Source organism: Pan paniscus, chromosome 6 (assembly GCF_029289425.2).
Source record: "Pan paniscus chromosome 6, NHGRI_mPanPan1-v2.0_pri, whole genome shotgun sequence".
Lineage (NCBI taxonomy): Eukaryota > Metazoa > Chordata > Mammalia > Primates > Hominidae > Pan > Pan paniscus.
In genome coordinates this window covers 88,817,865-88,841,447 of record NC_073255.2, presented here as the reverse complement: position 1 = coordinate 88,841,447, position 23,583 = coordinate 88,817,865, and the positions used below count along the sequence as shown (strand labels likewise).

Sequence of the window (23,583 nt, the reverse complement as noted above, 5' to 3'; positions counted from 1 at the left end):
AAGGGATAGGGGGTTATCATTTTACAAAGTTCACTCGTAAAGTTAACCATGAACATTGTATACCTTATTTTATGTTACAGATTATGGAAGGGAAATCATATTGGAAATCATACAGGAAACATATATCCTTTGGGGATATATATATATAAAATATATATTACCCCACAAAAATAAAAACCCAAAACACAACTGAACTCCTATTTTGCAACTGAACTGAGTTTTGGGGATATGAGATGAGTGAAACACCATGCCTGCTCTCAGAAAGCAGACAACCTAATAAGGAGATAAACATGTAAACAAACACAAGCATTTTACTCCTTGTCACTTCTTTTAGTCTTCTTCGCTGCCAGGCCCTCCCCTTCTCCGGGACCTCTTCATGTTGGAGTGCCCACCACTCAGTTCCTGGTCTTCTTCTTCCTAACTCACTGCTCTGGGGCTCTCACCTAGTTTCAGCTCCTTGTTCTTTTGTCTTTTTTATTCTCATAGCCAGTGGCCTCTGGCTATCTGCATGGCTGAGTTTTATCTCAAACATCTCAATCTCACAGCAATAAATATTCGTTAAATGAATGAATGCCCAAAGCTGCTTTTAGAGTAATGCAGACAAGGTGCAGAATGATTTAACAAAAGAGGATCAAATTATTTTAACTTTATGCCATCAGATTAGGCTTCACAGACTCAGTTAACTTGAAGTCCTTAAAGATGAATTGTGTATTCTATGGGATGAAGGGGAAGAAGAACATGATGAGGTGTAAAAGTACCAATGGCAAACATGAAGCAGCTTCAATTTTTAAGAGGTTGGGGCTGGGCATGGTGGCTCATGCCTATAATCCTAGCACTTTGGGAGGCCGAGATGGGAAGATCGTTTGAGCTCAGGAGTTCGAGACCAGGTTGGGCAACATAGTAAGAACCTTATCTCTGCTAAAAATAAAATTTTTTTTAAAAATTGGCTGGGCATCATGGCACATGCCTGTAGTTCCAGCTACTTGGGAGGCTAAGGCAGGAGGATGGCTTGAGCCTGGGAGGTCAAGGCTACAGTGAGCTGTGAATGCAACACTGCACTCCAGCCTAGGCAACAGAGCGAGATCTTGTCTCAAGAAAAAAAAAAAACAGAAAAATGCAAAGCTCCTGGGCTCCAGCAATCCACCTGCCTTGGCCTCCCAAAGTATTGGGATTACAGGCTTGAGCCAGCATACCCCGCCCAAACTTGCAGTTTAGAAAAAGGAAGTGCCCAGTAAGCATGTTGCATTATCCTGTTATGTATAAAGAACATGTCAACAAGGGGTTCAAACCCAGTGATACAGCTAGGACCATGTAGATCCCAAGAGATAGCAGAGGCAGAGCCGCTAGGCTGGTGGGCTGAGAAACTAAAGCAGAACATCCAAGCTTATCCACAGGCAGGCCACAGGAGCTGATAAAATCACCGAGAGAGAGTAATAACTTTCTGGGTTAAGTTAGTCCAGAAGGCAAGGCGGTGGTAGGGGTTAGAAGACTGATCGACTAATAAATAACATAAAATTACATGTCAATGCCACTTACATCAATACAAATACCCAAAATGAAACATAACCAAACAAAATCCAGTACCAGATTAAAAACATAATATACAACAGACAAATAGGACTTATTCCAATAATATAGACTACTTTAATATTTGGAAATCTATTAATATGATAAGCCACTATAACACAGCAAAGAAGAAAAATCTTGTATCCATGAAGATACTTGAAAAAGCTTGACAGAAAAAGCTGATTTAAAAAAACAAACTAAAGAAAATAGAAACTGATGGATACTTCATTAACATCAATATTATATACACAAATATAAATATTACACCCTAATATGCCATAGTACATATGATATGTGACATATGTATTTCAATTACACACAAGCACATATATACAGTTTGCGTGTATACACACACACACACACACACACACACACACATACTCTTATGCCTCAGTCTTCTCGGTCCGAAAGTCAGGATTTTACTTAACAGGGAAAAACTACGTATCTTCCCACTAAGATCAAGAACAAGGTATTAATAAAATGCTCATTATCTACAATTAGAGAAGAGAAAACAATTAGAGGAATATAACTAAGAAAAAGTAAAAGTGCTTGGGCACGGTGGCTCACGCCTGTAATCCCAACACTTTGGAAGGCCGAGGTGGGCAGATCACCTGAGGTCAGGAGTTCAAGACCAGCCTGGTCAACATGGTGAAACCCCATCTCTACTAAAAATCCAAAAACAACAACAAAATTAGTTGTAGTATTAAGGTCAACTTAATAATACAGAGATACCAGTTTCCCTAAATTACTTTATAAATATGCAATCCCAATAAAAATACCAAAAAGCTTTTTCCTGGAACTAGATAAGCTGACACTACAGTTCATATGAGGTGGAAGAAAATCAAAAACAGCTCAGGGAAAAAAAAATTTGGACATGGATAAAACTGGATCCAGGCCAGGTGTGGTGGCTCATGCCTGTAATCCCAGCACTCTGGAAAGCTGAGGCAGAAGGATTGCTTGAGGCCAGGAGCTTGAGACCAGCCTTGGCAACATAGCAAGACCCTGTCTCTACAAAGAAAAATATATATATATTAGAAAAAACATATAGACAGAGACATGAGGACCTCTGCCCTCAGGTGTGATAAATTAACAAGTACTGGATATACCCTCCAACCTGAAACAGCACACACCAAAGAACAACAAAATCAAAAACAGAAAGAAAAATAAAACAAGAACATATATGAAGCAATGATTTGTTTTTTTGTTTTTGTTTTTGTTTTTTGTTTTTTGAGATGAAGTCTCGCTCTTGTCTTCCAGGCTGGGGTGCAATGGCACAATCTTGGCTCATTGCAACCTCTGTCTCCCGGGTTCCAGCAATTCTTCTGCCTCAGCCTCCCCAGTAGCTGGGATTACAGGCGTGCACCAGCATGCCCGGCTAATTTTTATATTTTTAGTAGAGATGGGGTTTCACCATGTTGGCGAGGCTGGTCTTGAACTCCTGACCTCGTGATCCGCCCGCCTTAGCCTTGTTGTTGTTGTTGCTGTGATTACAGGTATGAGCCACCACGCCTGGGCTGAAGCAGTGGTTTTCAAGGCACTGATTATCAGGCAGTAGAGTTATCTATGAGTGATGGGAAATAAACAAGGTGAACCTATCAACTTCTGCCTTGAGCGTTTCCAGGCCATGGAGCAGGGAAGAAGAACCGAGGCAGATGTGACGAGAAAGAGTTGTGGGATGGGAAAATGGGCAGGAAATTACAACCCATAAGGAAGAAAAGAATCAGTCCATCAAAACTGGCCCAGAATTGACACAGAGTTCACAACCGGCACAGAGCACTGAGAGAGTTCATCGTTCTATTCCAAATGTTCAAAAAAATCAAGACAGGCAAGATGTAAAAAAGACCCACGCTAACCTTCTACAGATAGTACAATATCTGAGATGAAAATTATACTGGAAAAGATGAACAGCATCGTGGAAAAAAGAGATTAGTGAATATAAAGACAGCAACAGAAGTTACATAAAATGAAACAGAGAAAAAAGAATTAAAAGCAAATAAAGAGCAACAGTGTGCTGTGGGAAAATTTCAAGTGGCCTAATATACAGGCAACAAGAATCAATGGAGGGGAGGTGGCGGGTACATGAAGAGATAATGATAAAAATGTTCCCCAAGTGATGACACTACAAACCCAAGATCCAAGAAGTTCAATGATCCCCAAAACAGAAACATGAAAAAAAGATACCATGACATATTGCAATCAAATTGTCCAAAACTAGTGATAAAAAGTTTAAAACAATAAGGGGGGAAGAAAAAAAGACATGTTATATATAGGGGAACAAACATGAGTATGAGATCAGATTTCTCTTAGAAAAAAATGTAAGCAGGAAGACAACAGAGAAACATATTTAAAGCACTGTGGAGAAAAATCCAGCAAAAACAACTTTAAAAGCAAACACACAATGAAGACATTTGCAGACATATAATAATTCATCATCAACTAGAAGAAATGTTAAAGAAAGTCCTTCAGGCAGAAGTAAAATGACAGCAAATAAAAATTTAGATTTACACAAAGGAATGAAGAGTACCAGAAATGGTAACTGTGTATTTTCTCTCATTACTTAAATCTCTTTAAAAGATACCTGGGCCAAGTGTGGTGGCTCACACTTGTAATCCCAGCACTTTGGGTGGCTGAGGCAGATGGGTGACCTGAGGTCAGGAGTTCGAGACCAGCCTGGCCAACATGGCAAAACCTCGTCTCTACTAAAAATACAAAAATTAGCCGGGTGTGATGGTGGGTGTCTGTAATCCCAGCTACCCAGGAGGCTGAGGCAGGAGAATCACTTGAACCCGGGAGACAGAGGTTGCAGTGGGCCAAGATAGCACCCCTGCACTCCAGCCTGGGGGACAGAGTGAGACCCTGTCTCAAAATAAATAAATAAATAAATAAATAAATAAATAAATAAATACAGTTTAATTAACAACAACGTAGTAGATGGTGTGTGGCACTGATACCACCTGTAAAAATAAAATGAACAACGGTGTAAAGACCAAGAGGAGAGAAATGGAAGTGTCCTATTGTAAGTTTCTCTTATTCTAAGAAAAATGGATATTACTTAAGAATAAACTATGACAATTAAACTTGCATACTATAAATTCTAACTCACTAAAATAACAAAACAGTGTGATAGCTAAAAAGCCAACAAAAGATATAAAGTAGAATCATAAAAAATTCTCAACTAATCAAAAGGAAGGAAGACAAACAGAGACATTTTAAAAAGAAACAAAGAAGATGAGACTAAAAGAAAGCAAAGACAACGGACTATAACCTAACTCGTTTTATCAATAATCACATTACATGTAAATGGTTTATACATCCCCAATTATGAGACAGAAATAGACTGATGAAAACAAGCAAGATCCAAATTTTGCTGCCTGTAAGAAATAATACTTTAGATATAAAGATGCAAATAGGTTAAAAGTAAAAGGATGGAATAAGATATACCATGCATGTATTACTCAAAAGAATGCTACATAAATAACAAAGTACATTTCACAGCCTGGAATATTAGCAGGGATAAGGAAGGCCATTTTACAAAGTGGTTAATTAATCAACAGGACGTAATAACCTTGAACATTTATGTATCTAACATAACACATAAAACAAAAAGTGGTAAAATTGCAAAGAGAAACAGAACCACAACTGCAGCAGATTTCAATCCCCTCTCCCCCACAATTGATACAAGTGGGCACACAATCCACAAGGATATAGTACACCTGAACAACACAACCAACCAACTTGATCTCATTAACACTTATCAAACACTCCACCCAACCAGAGCAGAACAAGCCATCTTCTCAGGCATGCACAGGATTTTCCCAAGACAGATCCTGTTCTGAGCCATAAATTTAAGAGGTTCCATGTAGCATTCCAGACAAAAATTCACAGTCTAAATCTAATCATGAAGAAAGATCAGGGAAACCTAAATTTAAAGACTTCTATAAAATCACTGGCCTGTATTCTTCAAATGTTATAATGGCACTGAGGAACAAATCCGTATTAAACAGACTTAAAAAGCATGAAAACTAAAGGCAATTAACAGTCCTAGACTGAATCTTCTACCAAAAATTAAAAATTGCTATAAAGGAAATTATTGGGAAATTGGCAAAACTGGAAAATGAACTATAGTTTAGATAAAAGTATTAAATCAATGATAAATTTCCTGAATTCAATTACTGTGCTATGGATATTTAATAGAATATTCTTGATTTTATGAGCTATAATCTAAAACTTTATAGGGTAAAGAGGCATGACACATTATACCCACTCTCAAATAGTTCAGAATATATATATATATATAAATATATATATACACATACGTATATAGGCATATAAATGATTAATGTGGGAAAATGTTAAGAATGAAGTATCTGAACAAAAGGAAGTATCTGGGATTTCTTTGTAAAATCCTTGCAATTTTTCTGAAAATCTGAAATGATTTCAAAATAAAATGCTAAATAGAAAATAATGCTATCAAATATATATGTATATATTTGCTATTAAAAACATATATGTATATATTTCCTATCATATATATCAAATATATTTCAAAACGACTCAGAAACCAACTTAAAGGGATTCTGTCTGGCCAAAGATGGAACCACTTAATTTTCAAAAAGAATCACAACTTCTATGTACTGAAATATTTACTATCTGTTTAAACCCATGAGCTCATGATGGTAACAAAACAAAATACCCTCCTGCTTAAAAGCCTACTCAATATTTTAGAAACTGTCTTTCCTGCATGAATTACATAAACAAATAGAGAATAGAAATTTATCTTTAGAAAAGTATTCTAGGCCAGCCGTGGTGGCTCATGCCTATAATCCCAACACTGGGAGGTTAAAGAAGAGGATCACTTGAGCCCAGTTCAAGACCAGCCTGGGCAACATAGAGAAACCTGTCTCTACTAAAAATTAAAAAATCCGCTGGGCATTGTGGCATATGACTATACTCCCAGCTACTTGGGAGGCTGAAGTGGGAGGATCACTTGAGCACAGGAGTTTGAGGCTGCAGTGAGCCATAAACGTGCCAGCCTGGGCGACAGAGTGAGACTCTGTCTCCAAGAAAAGAAAAGAAAAGTATTTTAGCCTTTTTTTTTTTTTTTTTTTTGCGATGGTGTCTCGCTCTGTCACCCAGGCTGGACTGCAGTGATGCAATCTCGGCTCACTGCAACCTCCGCCTTCCAGGTTCAAGCGATTCTCCTGCCTCAGCCTCCCAAGTAGCTGGGATTACAGATGTACACCCCCACGCCCAGCTCATTTTTTCTGTATTTTTAGTAGAGACGGATTTAAACATGTTGGACAGGCTGGTCTCGAACTTCTGACCTCTGGTGATCTGTCTGCCTCTGCTTCTTAAAGTGGTAGGATTACAGGCATGAGCCACCGCACCTGGTTTGCCAATTTTTTGACAATGTATCAATAACATTTACGATGGGCACGGCCTCACTGTAGTGTGTCTAGACAAGGTGGCCGGAAGAGAGAGAAATATGCAAACCAGGCTTGAAGATGAGTTAAATCAGAGCTTTTCATTCCACAAAAGAGAAATTTTAATGGGGTCAGAACATTGATCTTCTAATATTTGAAAGCCTGTTAACTAGGAGAGAGAGAGCAAACTATTTTGTTGTAGGAGGACCCACCCAGCTCTGACGGTTTAAAGCGTCATGAATGCGAATTTGAACTCCAGAAAAGCAGAGCTTCCTAACAATGGGACTTCCACAGCAATGGGATCTGCTTCCTCTTTCAGTTTGTGCCTTTTCTATGAGCGCGAGACTCCTAGGAAAACAGCAGCCCATTAGGAAAACGTGTGGGAACTCACTCGCGGGTTCTTTATTTTTTTTGAGATGGAGTTTTGCTCTTGTTGCCCAGGCTGGAGCACAATGGTGCAATCTTGGCTCCCTGCAACCTGCGCACTATGAGTTCAAGTGATTCTCCAGCGCCCTCTCCTGAGTAGCTGCGATTACAGGCATCCACCACCATGCCTGGCTAATTTTTTGTATTTTTAGTAGAGATGGGGTTTCACCATGTTGTCCAGGCTGGTCTCAAACTCCTGACCTCAAGTGATCCACCCACTTTGGCCTCCCAAAGTGCTGGGATTACAGGCGTGAGCCACTGAGCCCAGCCGGGAACCCACAGGTTTTTTGGATGGTCTCTGAATGTCATGTAACTCTTTTATTTTTTATTAAAAAAATTTTTTTTGACACAATATCTTGCTGTGTTGCCCAGACTGGAGTGCAGGGGCAAGATCATGGCTCACTGCAGCTTCTAACTCCTGGGCTCAAGTGATCTTCCTGTCACATGAGTCTCCCAAGTAGTTGGAACACAGGTGCCAGCCACCACACCTGGGTAATTTGGTTTGGTTTGGTTTTTTTAGAGATGGGCTCTTGCTATGTTGCCTATACTGGTCTTGAACTGCTGGCCTCAGGCAATCTTCCTCCCTTGGCCACCCAAAGTGCTGGGATTACAAGCATGAGCCACTGTGCACAGCTGAAATTTTTGACTTAGTCTTTTTGTACATGTGATATTTTATTCATAGAATCCATAAATGGAAGGGAAATTTCTGAGTTCAGAGCAATACATATGATACAAAACTTGATATACAGACTAGAGTTTCTTAGCCGAACTGGAGGGTCTGGCTTAGGTAATCCATGGATTCCCTGAAATTGGGGACACCATTGGAAATATGTGTGAGCTCAGGGGCAGTTTCCTATGATTTTTAGGCCTCAAAATGTCTCTTGGACTCAAAATTGCCTTAGGGCAGAGGACGTGTGTACCCCCAGTACAGAATCTCGGACAGTGAATGTGAGTAAACATTCGGCAGAAAAGCTCTGCCAAACTGAGTGCTCTCATGTGACTTTTTCATCAAGTCAGTATTCCTGGGATCTCTTGTACATGATAATCTCACTCTTGTACATGATAATCTCACTCTTGTACATGATAATCTCACTCTTGTACATGATAATCTCACTCTTGTACATGATAATCTCACTCTTATAAGGTTTCATCGTTTCTGCTTACCCTAGTTTTCTTTCCCACTCTGTTCCCTCTCCCACCAGACTGGACTCTGAAATGGGCATGTACAGAGACGAAGAGACCCCAACATGCTTCAGGCTTTGAGTGGAGAGGACAAAGCCTCTGCTGGGACAGGGAACAGAGGGATGTGGAGTCCCTGAAGATGCTTTTGGACAATGGTCTGAGGTTGGGACAGTGGCAGGAGATACCATTCACCCAGGATCTCCAGGACAAGAGATCAGAATGGCAGTTACAAGTGTTTTTTTTCAAACTGGTTGCCAGGTTGGCATGAGCCATGACATCAGAGATTCCGACCTTCCTGATTGGAGGGACCGGACTCCGTGGTGCCTGGAGATCAGTTGGACAACAGTATCTTCTCAGAGCTGTTCTCCACTCCTGACTTCTCCTAGGCTTGAGAATTGATAACATACTCTTCTGGATCCGAGCAGTGTCCAGAAGAAGGCCATGGACAGAACGGAGACTAGGTTCCGTAAGAGGGGACAGATTACGGCAAAGATCATGACCAGCCATCAACCGCACCCCCAGAATGAGCAGAGTCCCCAGCAGAGCACCTCGGGGTACCCCCTCCAGGAGGTGGTGGATGATGAAGCGTTGGGACCATCAGGTGAGGGGACTGGTGGAAGAAGAGGTGGGATAGGATTGACTAAGATGAAGGAAGGGGGCCGGGTGCGGTGGCTCATGCCTGTAACCCCAGCACTTTGGGAGGCCAAGGTGGGTGGATCACCTGAGGTCAGGAGTTGAAGGCCAGCCTGGCCAATATGGTGAAACCTCATCTCTACTAAAAGTATAAAAATTAGCCAAGTGGTAGTGGTGCACACCTGTAATCCCAGCTACTCAGGAGGCTGAGACAGGAGAATCACTTGAGACTGGGAGGAAGAGGTTGCAGTGAGCTGAGATCACACTACTGCACTCCAGAAAAAAGAAAAGAAAAGAAGGGTCAGCGGTCAGGAAGGAGAACCTGAGGAGGCTGTGTGGGAAGAATGGAGAAATTCAGGCTGGGTGCGGTGGCTCACACCTGTAATCCCAGAACTTTGGGAGGCCAAGGCAGGCGGATCACTTGAGGCCAGGAGTTTGAGACCAGCCTGGCCAACATGGTGAAACCCTGTCTCTACTAAAAGTACAAAATTGAGCTGGGCATTATGGCAGGCACCTGTAATCCCAGCTACCTGAGAGGCTGAGGCAGAAGAATAAATGGAATCCAGGAGATGGATGTTGCGGTGAGCTGAGATTGCACCACTACACGCCAGCCTGGGTGACAAAGCAAGATTCTGTGTCAAAACAAAACAAAACAAAAAAGGAGGGACTCAGAGAGCCAGGGACCAGGGAAGGACATGAAGCAGTGTTCGGAGGACAGAGAGAGAGAAGAATGGGGAGGGGAAGGAGCGGCACATGGGGTTGAGCAGAGGAGAAACTCAGAAAGATGGCTTAGAGAAGAAAGCAGTCTGCAAGTCTGGGGAGGATGGAGAGTGGTTTGGGGTTTTGGGTCGGGGTCTAAGGTGATCAGATGCAGAAGCATTACACGGTGGCCTGGTTTCTTTACTCAGCCCCTGGGGTAGATCCCAGCCCCCCATGTAGGTCCCTTGGCTGGAAAAGGAAGAGGGAGTGGTCAGATGAATCTGCGGAGGAGCCGGAGAAGGAGCTCGCCCCTGAGCCTGAGGAGACCTGGGTAGTGGAGACGATGTGTGGGCTCACGATGAAGCTGAAGCAACAGCAAGTGTCACCCTTCCTCCCTGAGCACCACAAGGACTTCAACAGTCAGCTTGGTAGGAGGACACCCCAGAGAGCACCTCCAATCCTGTTCTTTCTAAAAAGAGGAAACTTCCAATAACCACACTTTTCCAATGGGAAAGATACGCCCCCAGTGGGTGAGCTCTCCACGCAGGAGGACTCAGAAGTGATCACTCATGAGGGACACTTAGGAGACGATAGAGGACTAGGCTAGACTTGATAAAGTTTGGCGCTTGGGATGAGAAAGCTTGGTTTCGGGCCAGGTGCAGTGGCTCACGCCTGAGATCCTAGCACGTTGGGAGGCTGAGGCAAGAGGATTGCTTGAACTCAGGACTTTGAGGCTGCAGTGAGCTATGACTGCACCACTGCACTCCAGCCTGGGTGACAGAGCAAAACCCTGTGTCAAAAGAAAAACGAAGGCCGCGTGTGGTAGCTCATGCCTGTAATCCCACTACTTTGGGAGGCTGAGATGGGTGGATCACTTGAGGTCAGTTGTTCGAGACCAACCAGACCAATATAGCGAAACCTCATTTATACTAACAATACAAAAATTAGCCAGGCATGCCTGTTATCCCAGCTACTCAGGAGGCTGAGACAGGATAATCGCTTGAACCCAGGTGGAAGAGGTTGCTTTGAGCCAAGTTAGCGCCACTGCATTCCATTCTGGGTGAGAGAGTAAGACGCTGTCTCAAAAAAAAAAAAAAAAAAGAAGGAAGGAAGGGCCCAGAAGTCAGGAAGGAGCATGTGAGGAGGGTGTGTGGGAAGAATGGAGGTACTGAGGCAGGGTGCAGTGGCTCACACCTGTAATCCCAGCACTTTGGGAGGCCAGGCAGGCAGATCACTTGAGGCCAGGAGCTGGAGACCAGCCTGGCCAACATGGTGAAACCCTGTCTCTTCTAGAAGCACAAAAATGAGCTGGGCGTTCTGGTGGGCACCTGTAATCCCAGCTACTTGGGAGGCTTAGGCAGGAGAATCACTGGAACCCAGGAGGCAGAGGTTGCAGTGAGCCAAGATCGCACCACTACACTCCAGCCTACGCCACAAAGGAAGACTGTTTCTCAACAACAACAACAACAACAACAAAAAAAAAAAAAAAAAAAAGGGACTCAGAGAGCCAGGGACCAGGGAAGGATATGAGGAAGTGTTCTGAGGACAGAGAAACGGGAGAATGGGGAGGAGAAGGAGCGGCACATGGAGCTCAGCAGAGGAGACAGACAGAAGGAAAGATGGCTTGGAGAAGCCAGCAGTCTGCGAGGCTGGGGAGGATGGAGAGTGGTTTGGGGTTTTGGGTCGGGCTCTAGTGTGATCAACTGCAGAAGCATTACACCGTGGCCTGGTTTCTTTACTCAGCCCCTGGGGTAGATCCCAGCCCCCCGCATAGGTCCTTTTGCTGGAAAAGGAAGATGGAGTGGTGGGACGAATCTGAGGAGTCGGAGGAGGAGCTACGGAAGGTGCTCGCCCCTGAGCCTGAGGAGATCTGGGTGGCGGAGATGCTGTGTGGCCTCAAGATGAAGCTGAAGCGACGGCGAGTGTCGCTCGTGCTCCCTGAGCACCACGAGGCCTTCAACAGGCTGCTTGGTAGGAAGACACCCCAGAGAGCACCTCCAATCCTGTTCTTTCCAAAAACAGGAAACTTCCAATAACCACACTTTTCCAATGGGAAAAATATGCCCCAGTGGGTGAGCTCTCCATGTGGGAGGAATGTGAAGTGATCACTCATGAGGGACACTTAGGAGATGATAAAGGATTAGGTCAACTTGATAAAGGTCAGCGCTTGGGATAAGAAAGCTTGGTTTCGGGCCAGGCGCGGTGGCTCCCGCCTGAGATCCCAGCACGTTGGGAGGCTGAGGCAAGATGATTGCTTGAACTCAGGACTTTGAGGCTGCAGTGAGCTATGACTACACCACTGCACTCCAGCCTGGGTGACAGAGCAAAACCCTGTCTCAAAAGAAAAACCAAGGCTGGGCACAGTAGCTCATGCATGTAATCCCAGCTACTCGGGAGGCTGAGACAGGAGAATCGCTTAAACCCGGGAGGCAGAGGTTGCAGCGAGCCAAGATCAGGCCACTGCATTCCAGCCTGGCCCACAGAGCAAGACTCTGTCTCAAAATAAATTAATACATAAATAAAAATAAAAATCCAAGAAAAACAAAATCAATAAACAAAGAAAGTGGTTTCAGCTGTGCCCTCTGAAATTTAATGTCTCTTACTGACTTTTCTAAACCTAAGTGTCTCCATCCATAGTGGGGGATACCAAGGCCATGGTCACACCCTGATGTGACTGTCTCATGAGGAAATGATGGGAATTCCTTTATGACTCTGCAGTGGTCCCTCCGTGTCTGCTGGAGGGGGTCCTGGCTGATTCCCAGCTCTACATCCTGTAGATTCTCACACCCAGGGCCTCCTTTGGCCTCTTCTCAGGGGAGTCTCAGAGCAGGAGCCTCTCTCCCTTGCCCAGTGAAAGTCATTCTCCCCTCTCCCATCCACCTCACCCGCGGCCACAATCCTGAGACTTCCCCCCGGGAGGCACACTTCTCCTCGCTGCCCTGCTGCTCCCACGGAAACCCTGTCCTGCTTCTCACACTGACATCTGCTCTCTAATCACAGAGGATCCTGTCATTAAAAGATTCCTGGCCTGGGACAAAGATCTGAGGGTGTCGGACAAGGTAAGGTTGTTCTCCATGTAACTGTTCCTGTTCCAACGCATGGCTGGGGGACGGCGCAGCTTCCAAACCCACAGTTCTCCCTCCACCACCTCCCACCAGATGCTCCTACAGTCTTTTTTTTTTTTTTTTTTTTTGTGAGACAGAGTCTTGCTCTGTTGCCCAGGCTGGAGGGCAGTGTCTCGATCTTGACTCACTGCAGCCGATGCCTCCCGGGTTCAAGCGATTCTCCTGCCTCAGCCTCCAAGCAGCTGGGATTACAGACATGAACCACCACGCCTGGCTAATTTTTGTGTTTTTAGTAGAAACGGGGTTTTGCCATGTTGGCCAGGTTGGTCCTGAACACCTGACCTCAGGCGATCCACCCGCCTTGGCCTCCCAAAGTGCTGAGATTATAGACGTCAGCCACTGTGCCCGACCAGCTCCCACAGTCTTGAGTCTTGGCACCCACAAATTTTTTTTTTGTGAGACAGAGTCTAGCTCTGCTCCCCAGGATGGAGTGCAGTGGCATGATCATAGCTCATTGCAGCCTCTAATTCCTGGGCTCAAGCAATCTTCTTTCCTCAGCCTCCTGAGGAGCTCGGAGTAGGCACATGCCACCATGCTCAACTAATTTTTGAAATGTTTGTAGAAACAGGGTCTCACTATGTTGCCCAGGTTGTTCTCCAACTGTTGGGCTCACATGATCCTCCTGTCTCCACCTCTCAAAGTACTGGGATCACAGGCTTGAGCCGCCACTCCTGGCTATTCTTGGTCTTTTTATGACTTGTCAGCATCTCCCTCAGGATTCTGCTGGTCTCTTGCAGAGTGAATGAGTGGCCCCTGCCTCTCCTATGGGTCCTTTGGGATCTGAGCTCTGGGCCACAGTCTGGCCACAGCCCTGAAGCTCCTGGCCCCTCTACTCTCAGCTCTTTGGGACAGTTCTCTGCCTGGCACACAAATGACCCTCCTGACACCAGCCGACCTAGACACACCCCCACCAAAGATACCATCGGAGCCCACCATCCTGGGAGCATCACCCAAAACCCTTCCTCTGGCTTCTTGGGTTTGCATCCGACCTTCGAATACCCCTCCATCCCGCAATTTCCAAATGAGTACAGTCACCCCAACACTGAGGTCCCTTCTCTGATGGGCAGCCCCTCCCCAGACCCTCATTCCCCCTCTCCACAATCTTCCTCTTCCAAGATGTGACCTCCCCCTCTCTGTGTTCCTTTCTCTCCATCAGTATCTCCTGGCTATGGTCATAGCGTATTTCAGCCGGGCCGGCTTCCCCTCCTGGCTATACCAACGCATTCATTTCTTCCTGGCTCTGTGAGTGGTTTGCTGCCTCCTATCCGTCAATATCCAATGCCCTGGGACAGCGGGGGAAGTGGGATTCCAGCCTTTCATTTATTCTTTCACCTATTTGTCCTCTTTACTCTGTGTACAAAAAAGAGAGGATTATACTATCATAGACTGTTGTTTCTAAACAGAAACTCAGGCTGGGCACAGTGGCATATGCCTGTAATCCCAGCGCTTTGGGAGGCCGAGGCAGGCGGATCACCTGAGGTCAGCAGTTCGAGACCAGCCTGGCCAACATGGCCAAACCCCGTCTCTACTAAAAATAGAAAAATTAGCTGGGCATGGTGGAGTGCATCTGTAATCCCAGCTACTCGGGAGGCTGAGGCAAGAGAACCCTTTGAACCCAGGAGGTGGAGGTTGCAGTAAGCTAAGGTCGAGCCACTGCACTCCAGCCTGGGTGACAGAGTGAGACTTTTTCTCAAAAAAAAAAAAAAGCCAAAAAAACAAACTCCAATGCCAGTGTACAAATAAAAGAATAAAACAAAAGGAACCATAAACCGCTCCTAAGGGGAAAAGAAAAGGAGTGGAGGAGCGGACATGCCACTTCCTCCAGCAAGCAGACGTTTCTGGTTCTTCTCTCTCTCTCCTTCCCACATCAACCACAAACGCCATCGACCTCCTCTGGGTTCCCATGACAGAGGCCACAGTTCAGGTCCCCCTCGCATCACTCGAATCCACTGTCAAATGCTCCCCGCTGGGGTCTCCTGGAGTCTCTCCCCAAGCCAGGGGGCTTCCTAGTGCAGCCTGAACATCTTTCCAAAGCACGACAACCTCACTGCCCACCTGAACAACTTCCTTAGCTGATGCCTTTCTCTATCGAGGCCAGGGTCCACAGTGTCAATTCTACCCTCTCTACAATCTCTACAAGCACACTGGCTCGCCATCTTGGTATTTCCTGGCTCGGCTTCACTGCTCCTTCCAAATGCCCTCCACTCGACTTTGTGTTTGTGTTTTCTGTCTGGGTGTCCCGCACACATGTGGCTCTGAAGGGAAGGACCCATTCCTTGAAGTCAGTTCACCCCACAGCCTCTGTGATGCCTTCCCTCATCTTCCAACTTCTGCATGCCCGTAGCTCTCTAGTTACATCCTGGACACTGGGATTAGGTCATCTGCCTTGATTACTCCCAGTCCCATTAGACTAGATGCCTGTAGAAGGCAGGGTCCTGGCAAAATATCAATGTATTCAATTGCTTTTATTTTTTTGAGACAGACTTGCCCTGTCCCCCAAGCTGGAGTGCAGTGGTGAGATCATAGCTCACCGCAGCCTCCATATCCTGGGCTCAAGCGATCCTCCCACCTCAGCTTCTTTATTAGCTCCGACTACAGGGCTGTGCCACCACACCTGGACAGTTTGTTTGTTTGTTTGTTTGTTTCTTGAGACAGAGTCTTGCTTTGCCTCTCAGGCTGGAATGGAGTGGCCCAATCTCAACTCACTGCAACCTCCGCCTCCTGGGTTCACACAATTCTTATGCTTCAGCCTCCTGAGTAGCTAGGCCTAACGGGTGTGCCACCGCACCAGGCTGATTTTTGTATTTTTAGTAGAGATGGGGTTTCTCCGTGTTGACCAGGCTGGTCTCCAACTCCTGGTCTCAAGCGATCCACCTGCTTCAGCCTTCTAAAGTGCTGGGATTACAGGCATGAGCCACCGCGTCTGGCATATTTCTTCTATTTTTAATAGAGACGAGGGTCTTGCTATGTTGCCCAGGCCCGTCTCAAACTCCTGGCCTCAAGTGATCCTCCTGCTTTGGCCTCCCAATGTGCTGGGATTCCAGGCATAAGCCACCACTCTCAGCCACCAGTTGGGTTTTTGTCTCCATCCTGAAGGAGTGGGAGACGCCCTTGATCGGTCTCTGTCCAGCAGAGCCCTCCTGAGGAAGGCATGGCTCTCTGCAGGGTGGGTGCCAGTCCTGAGCTAGGGACGGTCCCTTACCTTCCTCTCTGGGAAGCTGACCTCAGCCGGAGGCCTCTCCTGGTGGTGCCCCTGAGCAGCAACCTGATTTCTGTCCTCAGCTACCTGGCCAATGACATGGAGGAGGACGATGAGGACTCCAAAGAAAACATCTTCCACTTCCTGTATGGGAAGACCCGCTCTCGCATACCCTTGCTCCGTAAGCGTTGGTTCCAGTTAGGCCGTTCCATGAACCCGAGGGCCAGGAAGAACCGCTCTCGCATACCCTTGCTCCGTAAGCGTCGGTTCCAGTTACGCCGTTGCATGAACCCGAGGGCCAGGAAGAACCGCTCTCAGATAGTCCTGTTCCAGAAACGTCGGTTCCACTTCTTCTGTTCCATGAGCGGCAGGGCTTGGGTTTCCCCGGAGGAGTTGGAGGAGGTGAGTGGGGCCTGGGGAGGTGGAGGAGGTGGGGAGGAATTGGGTGGGCTGGAGGATGGATGAGGGGAGAGAGGGGTAACCTGGCGAGTCCCCGTCTTCTCAAAGGGCCTTTGTTTTTCCAGATCCAGGCTTATGACCCAGAGCACTGGGTGTGGGCGCGAGATCGCGCTCGCCTTTCCTAGAGCTCCAGGGACCGTGGAGGCCTGAGGTCATCGGCCTGAGAGAAGGTACATCTGCATCCTCCGGGGTAAAGGCAGAATATTGGGGTCTATTTCGGACATCCGAAGAACCCAATTGCTTGATCCGGCTTCAAGCCTGGGCAACGTGGCGAGATCCCCTCTCCACAAAAATACAAAAATTAGCCAGGCGATGTGGGACGCATCTCTACTCCCAACTACTCAGGAGGCTGAGGCGGGAGGATCGCTGGAGCCTGGAAGGTCGGGGCCGCACGGAGCCCTGATCCTGCCACTGCACTCCAGTCTGGGCGACAGAGTGAGACCCTGCCTCAAAAATAATCATAAATACTGAGTTTGGGGAGGTTCATTATGATTGACGCACTTGAGTTACCGATTTGGGTCGAGGGTTCAGTGAAGCTTTGGTTTACCTCTTGTGCAGCTAACCACATTGAGCACAGAGCATGAGACTTCATCATGAGGAGGTAGGATTAAGGATTAGGCTTCTGGACTCGTGGTTCGTGATGTTGTCACATTACAAACACATCTAGCATGGTTACAAGTCTGGATCTTAAGTGACACAAAAGGCCCCAGCTGTGATGAAGTCCAAAGCCACATTCTCTGAGGGTGCCCTACTCCCTGGGCAGACCCACCCAAAGTCCTTGCTATGAAGCAGATCACTGGGGCTGACCTTGGGTGTATTAAGTGAGTTTTGGAGTCGTGGTCACCAAAGTGTGAGTTTCACAGTTGAACACGATGGTTCAGAAGCAGGGTATAGAATGAAAGGCAGCAGATAAAATTGCATTTCTCAATTGCTCTGAACTCTAGACTTGACATGGGACGTGAATAACCTTCCTGTCTAGAGAGCTGCCTCCTTGAAGTGTGACATTGTCTCTCTCACTTCCAGAACACCGGACCCAGGGGAGATGTGGATTTTCAGCAGGAACTTTATTCCAATGCTAATGGCAGACACCAGGAAGGAGGAGAGGAACCATTTGTGCACATCATCTAGAAGAACCTGGACCATTCTTGATGGAGCTGAATACAGTGATCACGTTGTCCTCCTAGGAGCAGGGGTGGGGGGAGGGGGGTGGGGTCCTTCTAGGAGTCCTTGGAGAAAAGTAAGAAACCAGGAGTGTTTCCAGTTCCACCCTTTCCTGCGGTACCACCACCCTTTTTATATTGCTGAATTCCAACCTCCCTGGGGCGGAACCTGGAGGTCCTCTTTCTTACGGACTTGATTGCCACAGTCCAGGAGCATTTGAAGGCACAATGCAGGGGCTCAGATTGGCACAGAATTCTTTTGTGAAATATCAGTGCCACAGATTGTAACAGATAGCTTCATGCACACTCTGCATTTTATTGGTTTGTTTGGGAAATGTTGGCCATTGAATTATTCATAGATTTATTTCAAATAGTTTGGAAATTGTTGTACTTTTGAAAACATGCTGTTCCTGTAGTTTTTTGATGAGAGTTATAGTTGTTATATATACATAAAGATAATTTTCTTTTCATTTTTAAGAGACAATTCTTTTTATCCTAAATATTTTATTATCTTTAAATTTGTTTCTGTATTATTATATGTGCTCCTGAAGTGAGCACTCTTTTTATCTATGATACTTCCATAATAATCTCTTCTATTTATAGCTATTGGTAGTTCCCCACCAGAAAAAAACATAATTCTGGTGATAGAAATTTTTATTTGCTGTTTAGGTTTGTGACTGAATTGTGAGAATTCAGTTGTGATTTTTAACATGTCTCAGATATATATACTAACACGTCTAATATATACTATCTATTTTATTGGTTTATTTTGAAAAACATGGATATAGAATTATTTAAATATTATTTTATTTATTGAAATATTTATTAAATATATTTATTTAAATATTATTACTTTCAATATTATTTTAAATATTTTGGAAATACTGGTATTTTTGAATAGATGCTGTTTCTATAAAGCTGTGTGATGGGTGTTATAACTGTTGTATACACATACATATAATTTTGTTTTCCTTTTTAAGAGAGGATTCTTTTCATCCTAAATCTTTTACCTTTCAATCTTTGTATCTATTATTACACGTGCTGCTGAAGGGAGCATGGTTTTTATCTATGATACTTAGTTAACATATATATTACATTTATAGCTATGTGGTAGTTCCCCTAAATTCTTGTAAAAATAAATTTTTATTTGATATTTCATATATGTTTGAAATGTGAGAATTCAGATGTAATTTTTTATCTTGTTTTGGCATGTTTGTATGTTAAAGAGGATGTGTGTTCTAAAGGAGGACACGAGCTGTGTGTTTTCAAGAGAACAATAGAGTGCGTCTCTTGGGGAAACATAATAAAAATGAACTTTTCTCACCTTCACAGCAATTGTGATCATATTGGTCTGGATTGATTATTTGCTGCCCAGTGACATTTTTCCTTAATGGGGTTGTGGTTATTTGAACATATTTATTAGCTCTGGAAGATAATCCTGTGCTGTTTTTTATGTAGAAAAAACCATAAGGCTGGGTGCAGTGCTCACACCTACAATCCCTGCAGTTTTGCAGGTCATGGCGGGAGGATCACCTGAAGCCAGGAGTTTGAGGCCAGCCTCAGCAACATAGCATCTACATCTATTTTTAATTTTTATTTTTTAAAGAAAAACAATAGAAGAGAAGGCTGATCCCAAGCTACAGGGTTTTTTGTTTGTTTGTTTGTTTTGGAGACAGAGTCTTGCTCTGTCTCCCAGGCTGGAGTGCAGTGGCACAACCTCGGCTCCCTGCAACTTTCACCTCTGGGTACAAACAAATTATCCTGCCTCAGCCTCCCAAGTAGCTGGGACTACAGACACCCGTCTGTACATCCGACTAACTTTTGTAAAAATAGTAGAGACAAGGTTTCACCATGTTGGCCAGGCTGGTCTCGAACTCCTGACTTCAAGTGATCCACCCACCTCGGTCTCCCAAAGTGCTGGGATTACAGGCATGAGCTACTGCGCCCAGATGCCAAGCTAGAGTTTTAAGGCAGGAAATGAGAGAAAGATATTGAGAGAGGAAAACCAGGTGGTAAGAAAACTCTAAAGGTGGCCGGGCGTGGTGGCTCACGTCCATGATCCCAGCAGGAGTTTGAGACCAGCCTGGCCAACATGGAGAAACCCTGTCTCTACTAAAAATACAAAAATTAGGCAGGCGTGGTGGTGCACGCCTATAATCCCAGCTATTTGGGAGGCTGAGGCAGGAGAATCACTAGCAGAGATTGTGTCTCCTCACCCCCTCTCAAAAAAAAAAAAAAGAAAGTTCCTGCAGCAGTTAAAGCTGTGAAAGACAGGCACTCTGCCATGCAATTCTTTGTGATTTTTCTCTTTTCTTTTTGGAGTTGGGGTCTTGCGCTGTCACCCAGACTGAGGTGCAGTGGTGTGGTCATAGCTCACTGCGGCCTCAGACTCAAGCTCAAGCGATCCTGTTACCTTGCCTTTCAAATTGCTGGGATTATAAGCATGAGCCACTGCATCTGGCCTGTGTGACACAATTCTGTTTTTTATCTTTTTTTCTGGGGGGGAAGGGGGATGGAGTCTCGCTCTGTCACCCAGGCTGGAGTGCGGTGGCGTGATCTTGGCTCAATGCAAGTTCCGCCTCCTGGGTTCACGCCATTCTCCTGCCTCAGCCTCCCGAGTAGCTGGGACTACAGGCGCCCGCCACCATGCCTGGCTAATTTTTTGTATTTTCAGTAGAGACGGGGTTTCACTGTGTTAGCCAGGATGGTCTCGATCTCCTGACCTCGTGATCTGCCCGCCTTGGCCTCCCAAAGTGCTAGGATTACAGGCGTGAGCCGCCGCACCCAGCCTATGTGATGCAATTCTGATGTCAACTCCCGGATGTTACCTCAAATGCCACAGGTTAAGGCCACCAGCCCCCACTAGGCTGCCCTCGCTTTAGACACACCTGCAGGCTTGGGTGTCCTCAGACCACATGTACTTCTCACCAACTGGCTGCAAATTTGGAGGTTCCCACCATGCCCTCAAGTTCGATAACTCACTAAAACAATTCACAGAATGCAGAAAAGCATGATACTTTCTTTCTCTTTTTTTTTTTTTTGAGACGGAGTCTTGCTCTGTCTCCCAGGCTGGAGTACAGTGGCCACCATGCTTGGCTAATTTTTGTATTTGTATTAGAGACGGGGTTTCGCCATGTTGGCCAGGCTGGTCTTGAACTCCTGACCTCAGGTGATCCACCCGCCTTGCAATCCCAAAATGCTGGGATTATAGGCATAGCCACCATGCCCGGTCGACTTCTAGAGTTTCAATAACAGAGATGTGATTCAAGAAGGGAGACATGTTTTGTAGATGGCAGGAGCTTCATGAAAAGAAGCCAATGAAGGGCAGGACGCGTAGCTGTCTACCTACAGGAAACCAGCCAGGAGCCTCCCCACAGGGACTTCAGCACAGATGGCCGGGAAAATCTGCATTAACCTGACCTCTGGACCTAAGAGAGGACAAGGCCTTGACCATTTCTACAGACTCACAAGATGCAATCTCTGTGGTCCATGCCCATGGTGTGATCTGGGAAACAGGGGACCTTCTAAATGCCAACAACAAGGAAATCAAATGTGCAACAAACAGAAATACCGGCATTGACGTGGGCCATGGAGAGGCCTAAACAGATGACTGCAGTTCACTGCCAAGGTCATCAAAGGGGTGACTCTGAAATAATAAATTTCAGGTGCCACGGCCCAAATAGCTGCATGAGTTGGGGAAGTCCTCCACATGCCTCTGCTTCCTTCAGTACCTGTTTATGAAATAAGCCGAGGTACTTCCCTGGGGAATTTCCTTTCTCTTTCTTTCTTTCGAGACGGAGTCTTGCTCTGTCGCCCAGGCTAGAGTGCAGTGGTGCAATCTCGGCTCAATGTAACCTCTCCCTCCTGGGTTTTAGCAATTCTCCTGCATCAGACTTCTGAGTAGCTGAGATTACAGGTGCATGCCACCATGCCCAGCTAATATTTGTATTTTTAGTAGAGACAGGGTTTCACCATCTAGGCCAGGCTGGTCTTGAACTCCTGACCTCGTGATCCACCCGTCTTGGCCTCCCAAAGTGCTGGGATTACAGGTGTGAGCCATCACGCCCGGACTTTTGTTTTATTTTTTGAGACGACGTTTCACTCTTGCTGCCCACGCTGGAGTGCAATGGCACGATCTCAGCTCACTGCAACCTCCTCCTCCCAGGTTCAAGCGATTATCCTGCCTCAGCCTCTCGAGTAGCTGGGATTACAGACACCCAACACCAAACGCAGCTAACTTATTGTATTTTTAGTAGAGATGGGATGTCACCATGTTGGCCAGGATGGTCTTCAACCCCTGACCTCTAATGATCCACCTGAATTGGTTTCCCAAAATGTTGGGATTACAGGCACAAGCCACTGCGCCCAGCCCCTCCCATACCTCTTTTGGTCAAGGCAGCACAATTCAGAAGAATCTTGCCAGGGAAGACTGGTAAATGGACGTCGACGTGATGCCTATGGCTCCTGGTGGATTTAGATACCTCCTGGTGCTTATTGATATCTTTACCAGTTGCACGGGGGCTTTTCCATGCCAGACTGAAAACGCAGGAGATCAATGATCAACCTTCAACTATTTACTAGCAGAAGACTGAGGGGACTGTGCGGTCACCAATACCTCCTATTGCACTTGGATAAACACCTCCCAGGAAATACAGATGAATAGAAAGGACATAGTCAAACAAGCAGAATGGCTGCATTCCTTCAACCAGAAGGGCCATTAGTCTGTTTTCACACTGCTATAAAGAACTATGAGAAACTGGGTAATTTATGAAGAAAAGAGGTTTAATTGACTCACAGTTCTGCAGGCTGTACAGGAAGCATGGCTGGGGAGGCCTCAGGAAACTGACAATCATGGCAGAAGGCGAAGGGGAAGCAGGCACGTCTGGCCATGTTGGAGCAGGAGAGACAGAGAGAGTGAAGTGGGAGGGCTGCACGCTTTTAAACAACCAGATCCCACAAGCGCTCACTCAATATCACGAGAACGGCAAGGGGGAAGTCGGCCCCCATGAGCCAATCACCTCCCACCAGCTCCCTCCCACAACACTGGGAATTACAATTTGACATGAGATTTGGGTGTGGATACAGAGCTGAACCATGTCAAGGGTAGTTCAACCGCTGAGATTGATTGATTGATTGATTGACTGAGATGGAGTCCTGCTCTGTTACCTAGGCTGGAGTGCAGTGGCACAATCTCGGCTCACTGCAACCTCCGCCTCCCGGGTTCAAGCGATTCTCCTGCCTCAGCCTCCCGAGTAGCTGGGACTACAGCACATGCCACCATGCCTAGCTAATTTTTGTATTTTTAGTAGAGACAGGGCTTCACCATGTTTGCCAGGCTGGTCTTGAACTCCTGACCTCGTGATCACCCTGCCTCGGCTTTTCTTTTGCTGGAATTACAGGCGTGAGCCACTGCACCCGGCCAACAACTGAGATTTAGAAGGCAGTCGAGTCCACTATACCGCACCTCACCTGGTTTCTTCCTCTGTTGGGGCCCCTCGTGGCCACTGTTCTGTTACTTTTTGGTCCTATTTATTTAAATGGATGGTGAGCTGTTTGTCCTCCAGGCTCCAACACTTCCACCTTCAGCTTGTATTACAACAATACCAGCCTTTCAAGCTACTCCGGGTGACCCCAGAACTCATTTGAACTCAGAAGCCCAAGAGTTTCATTCCTTTCACTTTAGGGGACTCAGTGCCCTGCTCAGCATGAAG

The 23,583-nt window shown here is 45.9% G+C and overlaps 1 protein-coding gene across 2 annotated transcripts; it reads left to right on the top strand.

Annotated features, from left to right (window-relative positions):
- Window positions 1-8: 8 nt before the first annotated feature.
- LOC134730690 (putative speedy protein E21) lies at window positions 9-22,661 on the top strand. Of its 2 annotated transcripts, XM_063605830.1 has the most exons (8): window positions 9-9,198; window positions 10,139-10,357; window positions 11,673-11,900; window positions 12,930-12,988; window positions 14,211-14,296; window positions 16,337-16,655; window positions 16,778-16,882; window positions 17,736-22,661. In XM_063605830.1, exons 1-7 carry the CDS (start codon window positions 9,039-9,041, stop codon window positions 16,835-16,837), a joined length of 1,131 nt encoding a protein of 376 aa, XP_063461900.1. In that variant the 5' UTR covers window positions 9-9,038; the 3' UTR covers window positions 16,838-16,882; window positions 17,736-22,661. The 2 variants fall into 2 exon arrangements, with proteins under 2 accessions (XP_063461900.1, XP_063461901.1); XM_063605831.1 differs by lacking the exon at window positions 17,736-22,661 and having other exon boundaries at window positions 16,778-17,154.
- Window positions 22,662-23,583: the final 922 nt, after the last annotated feature.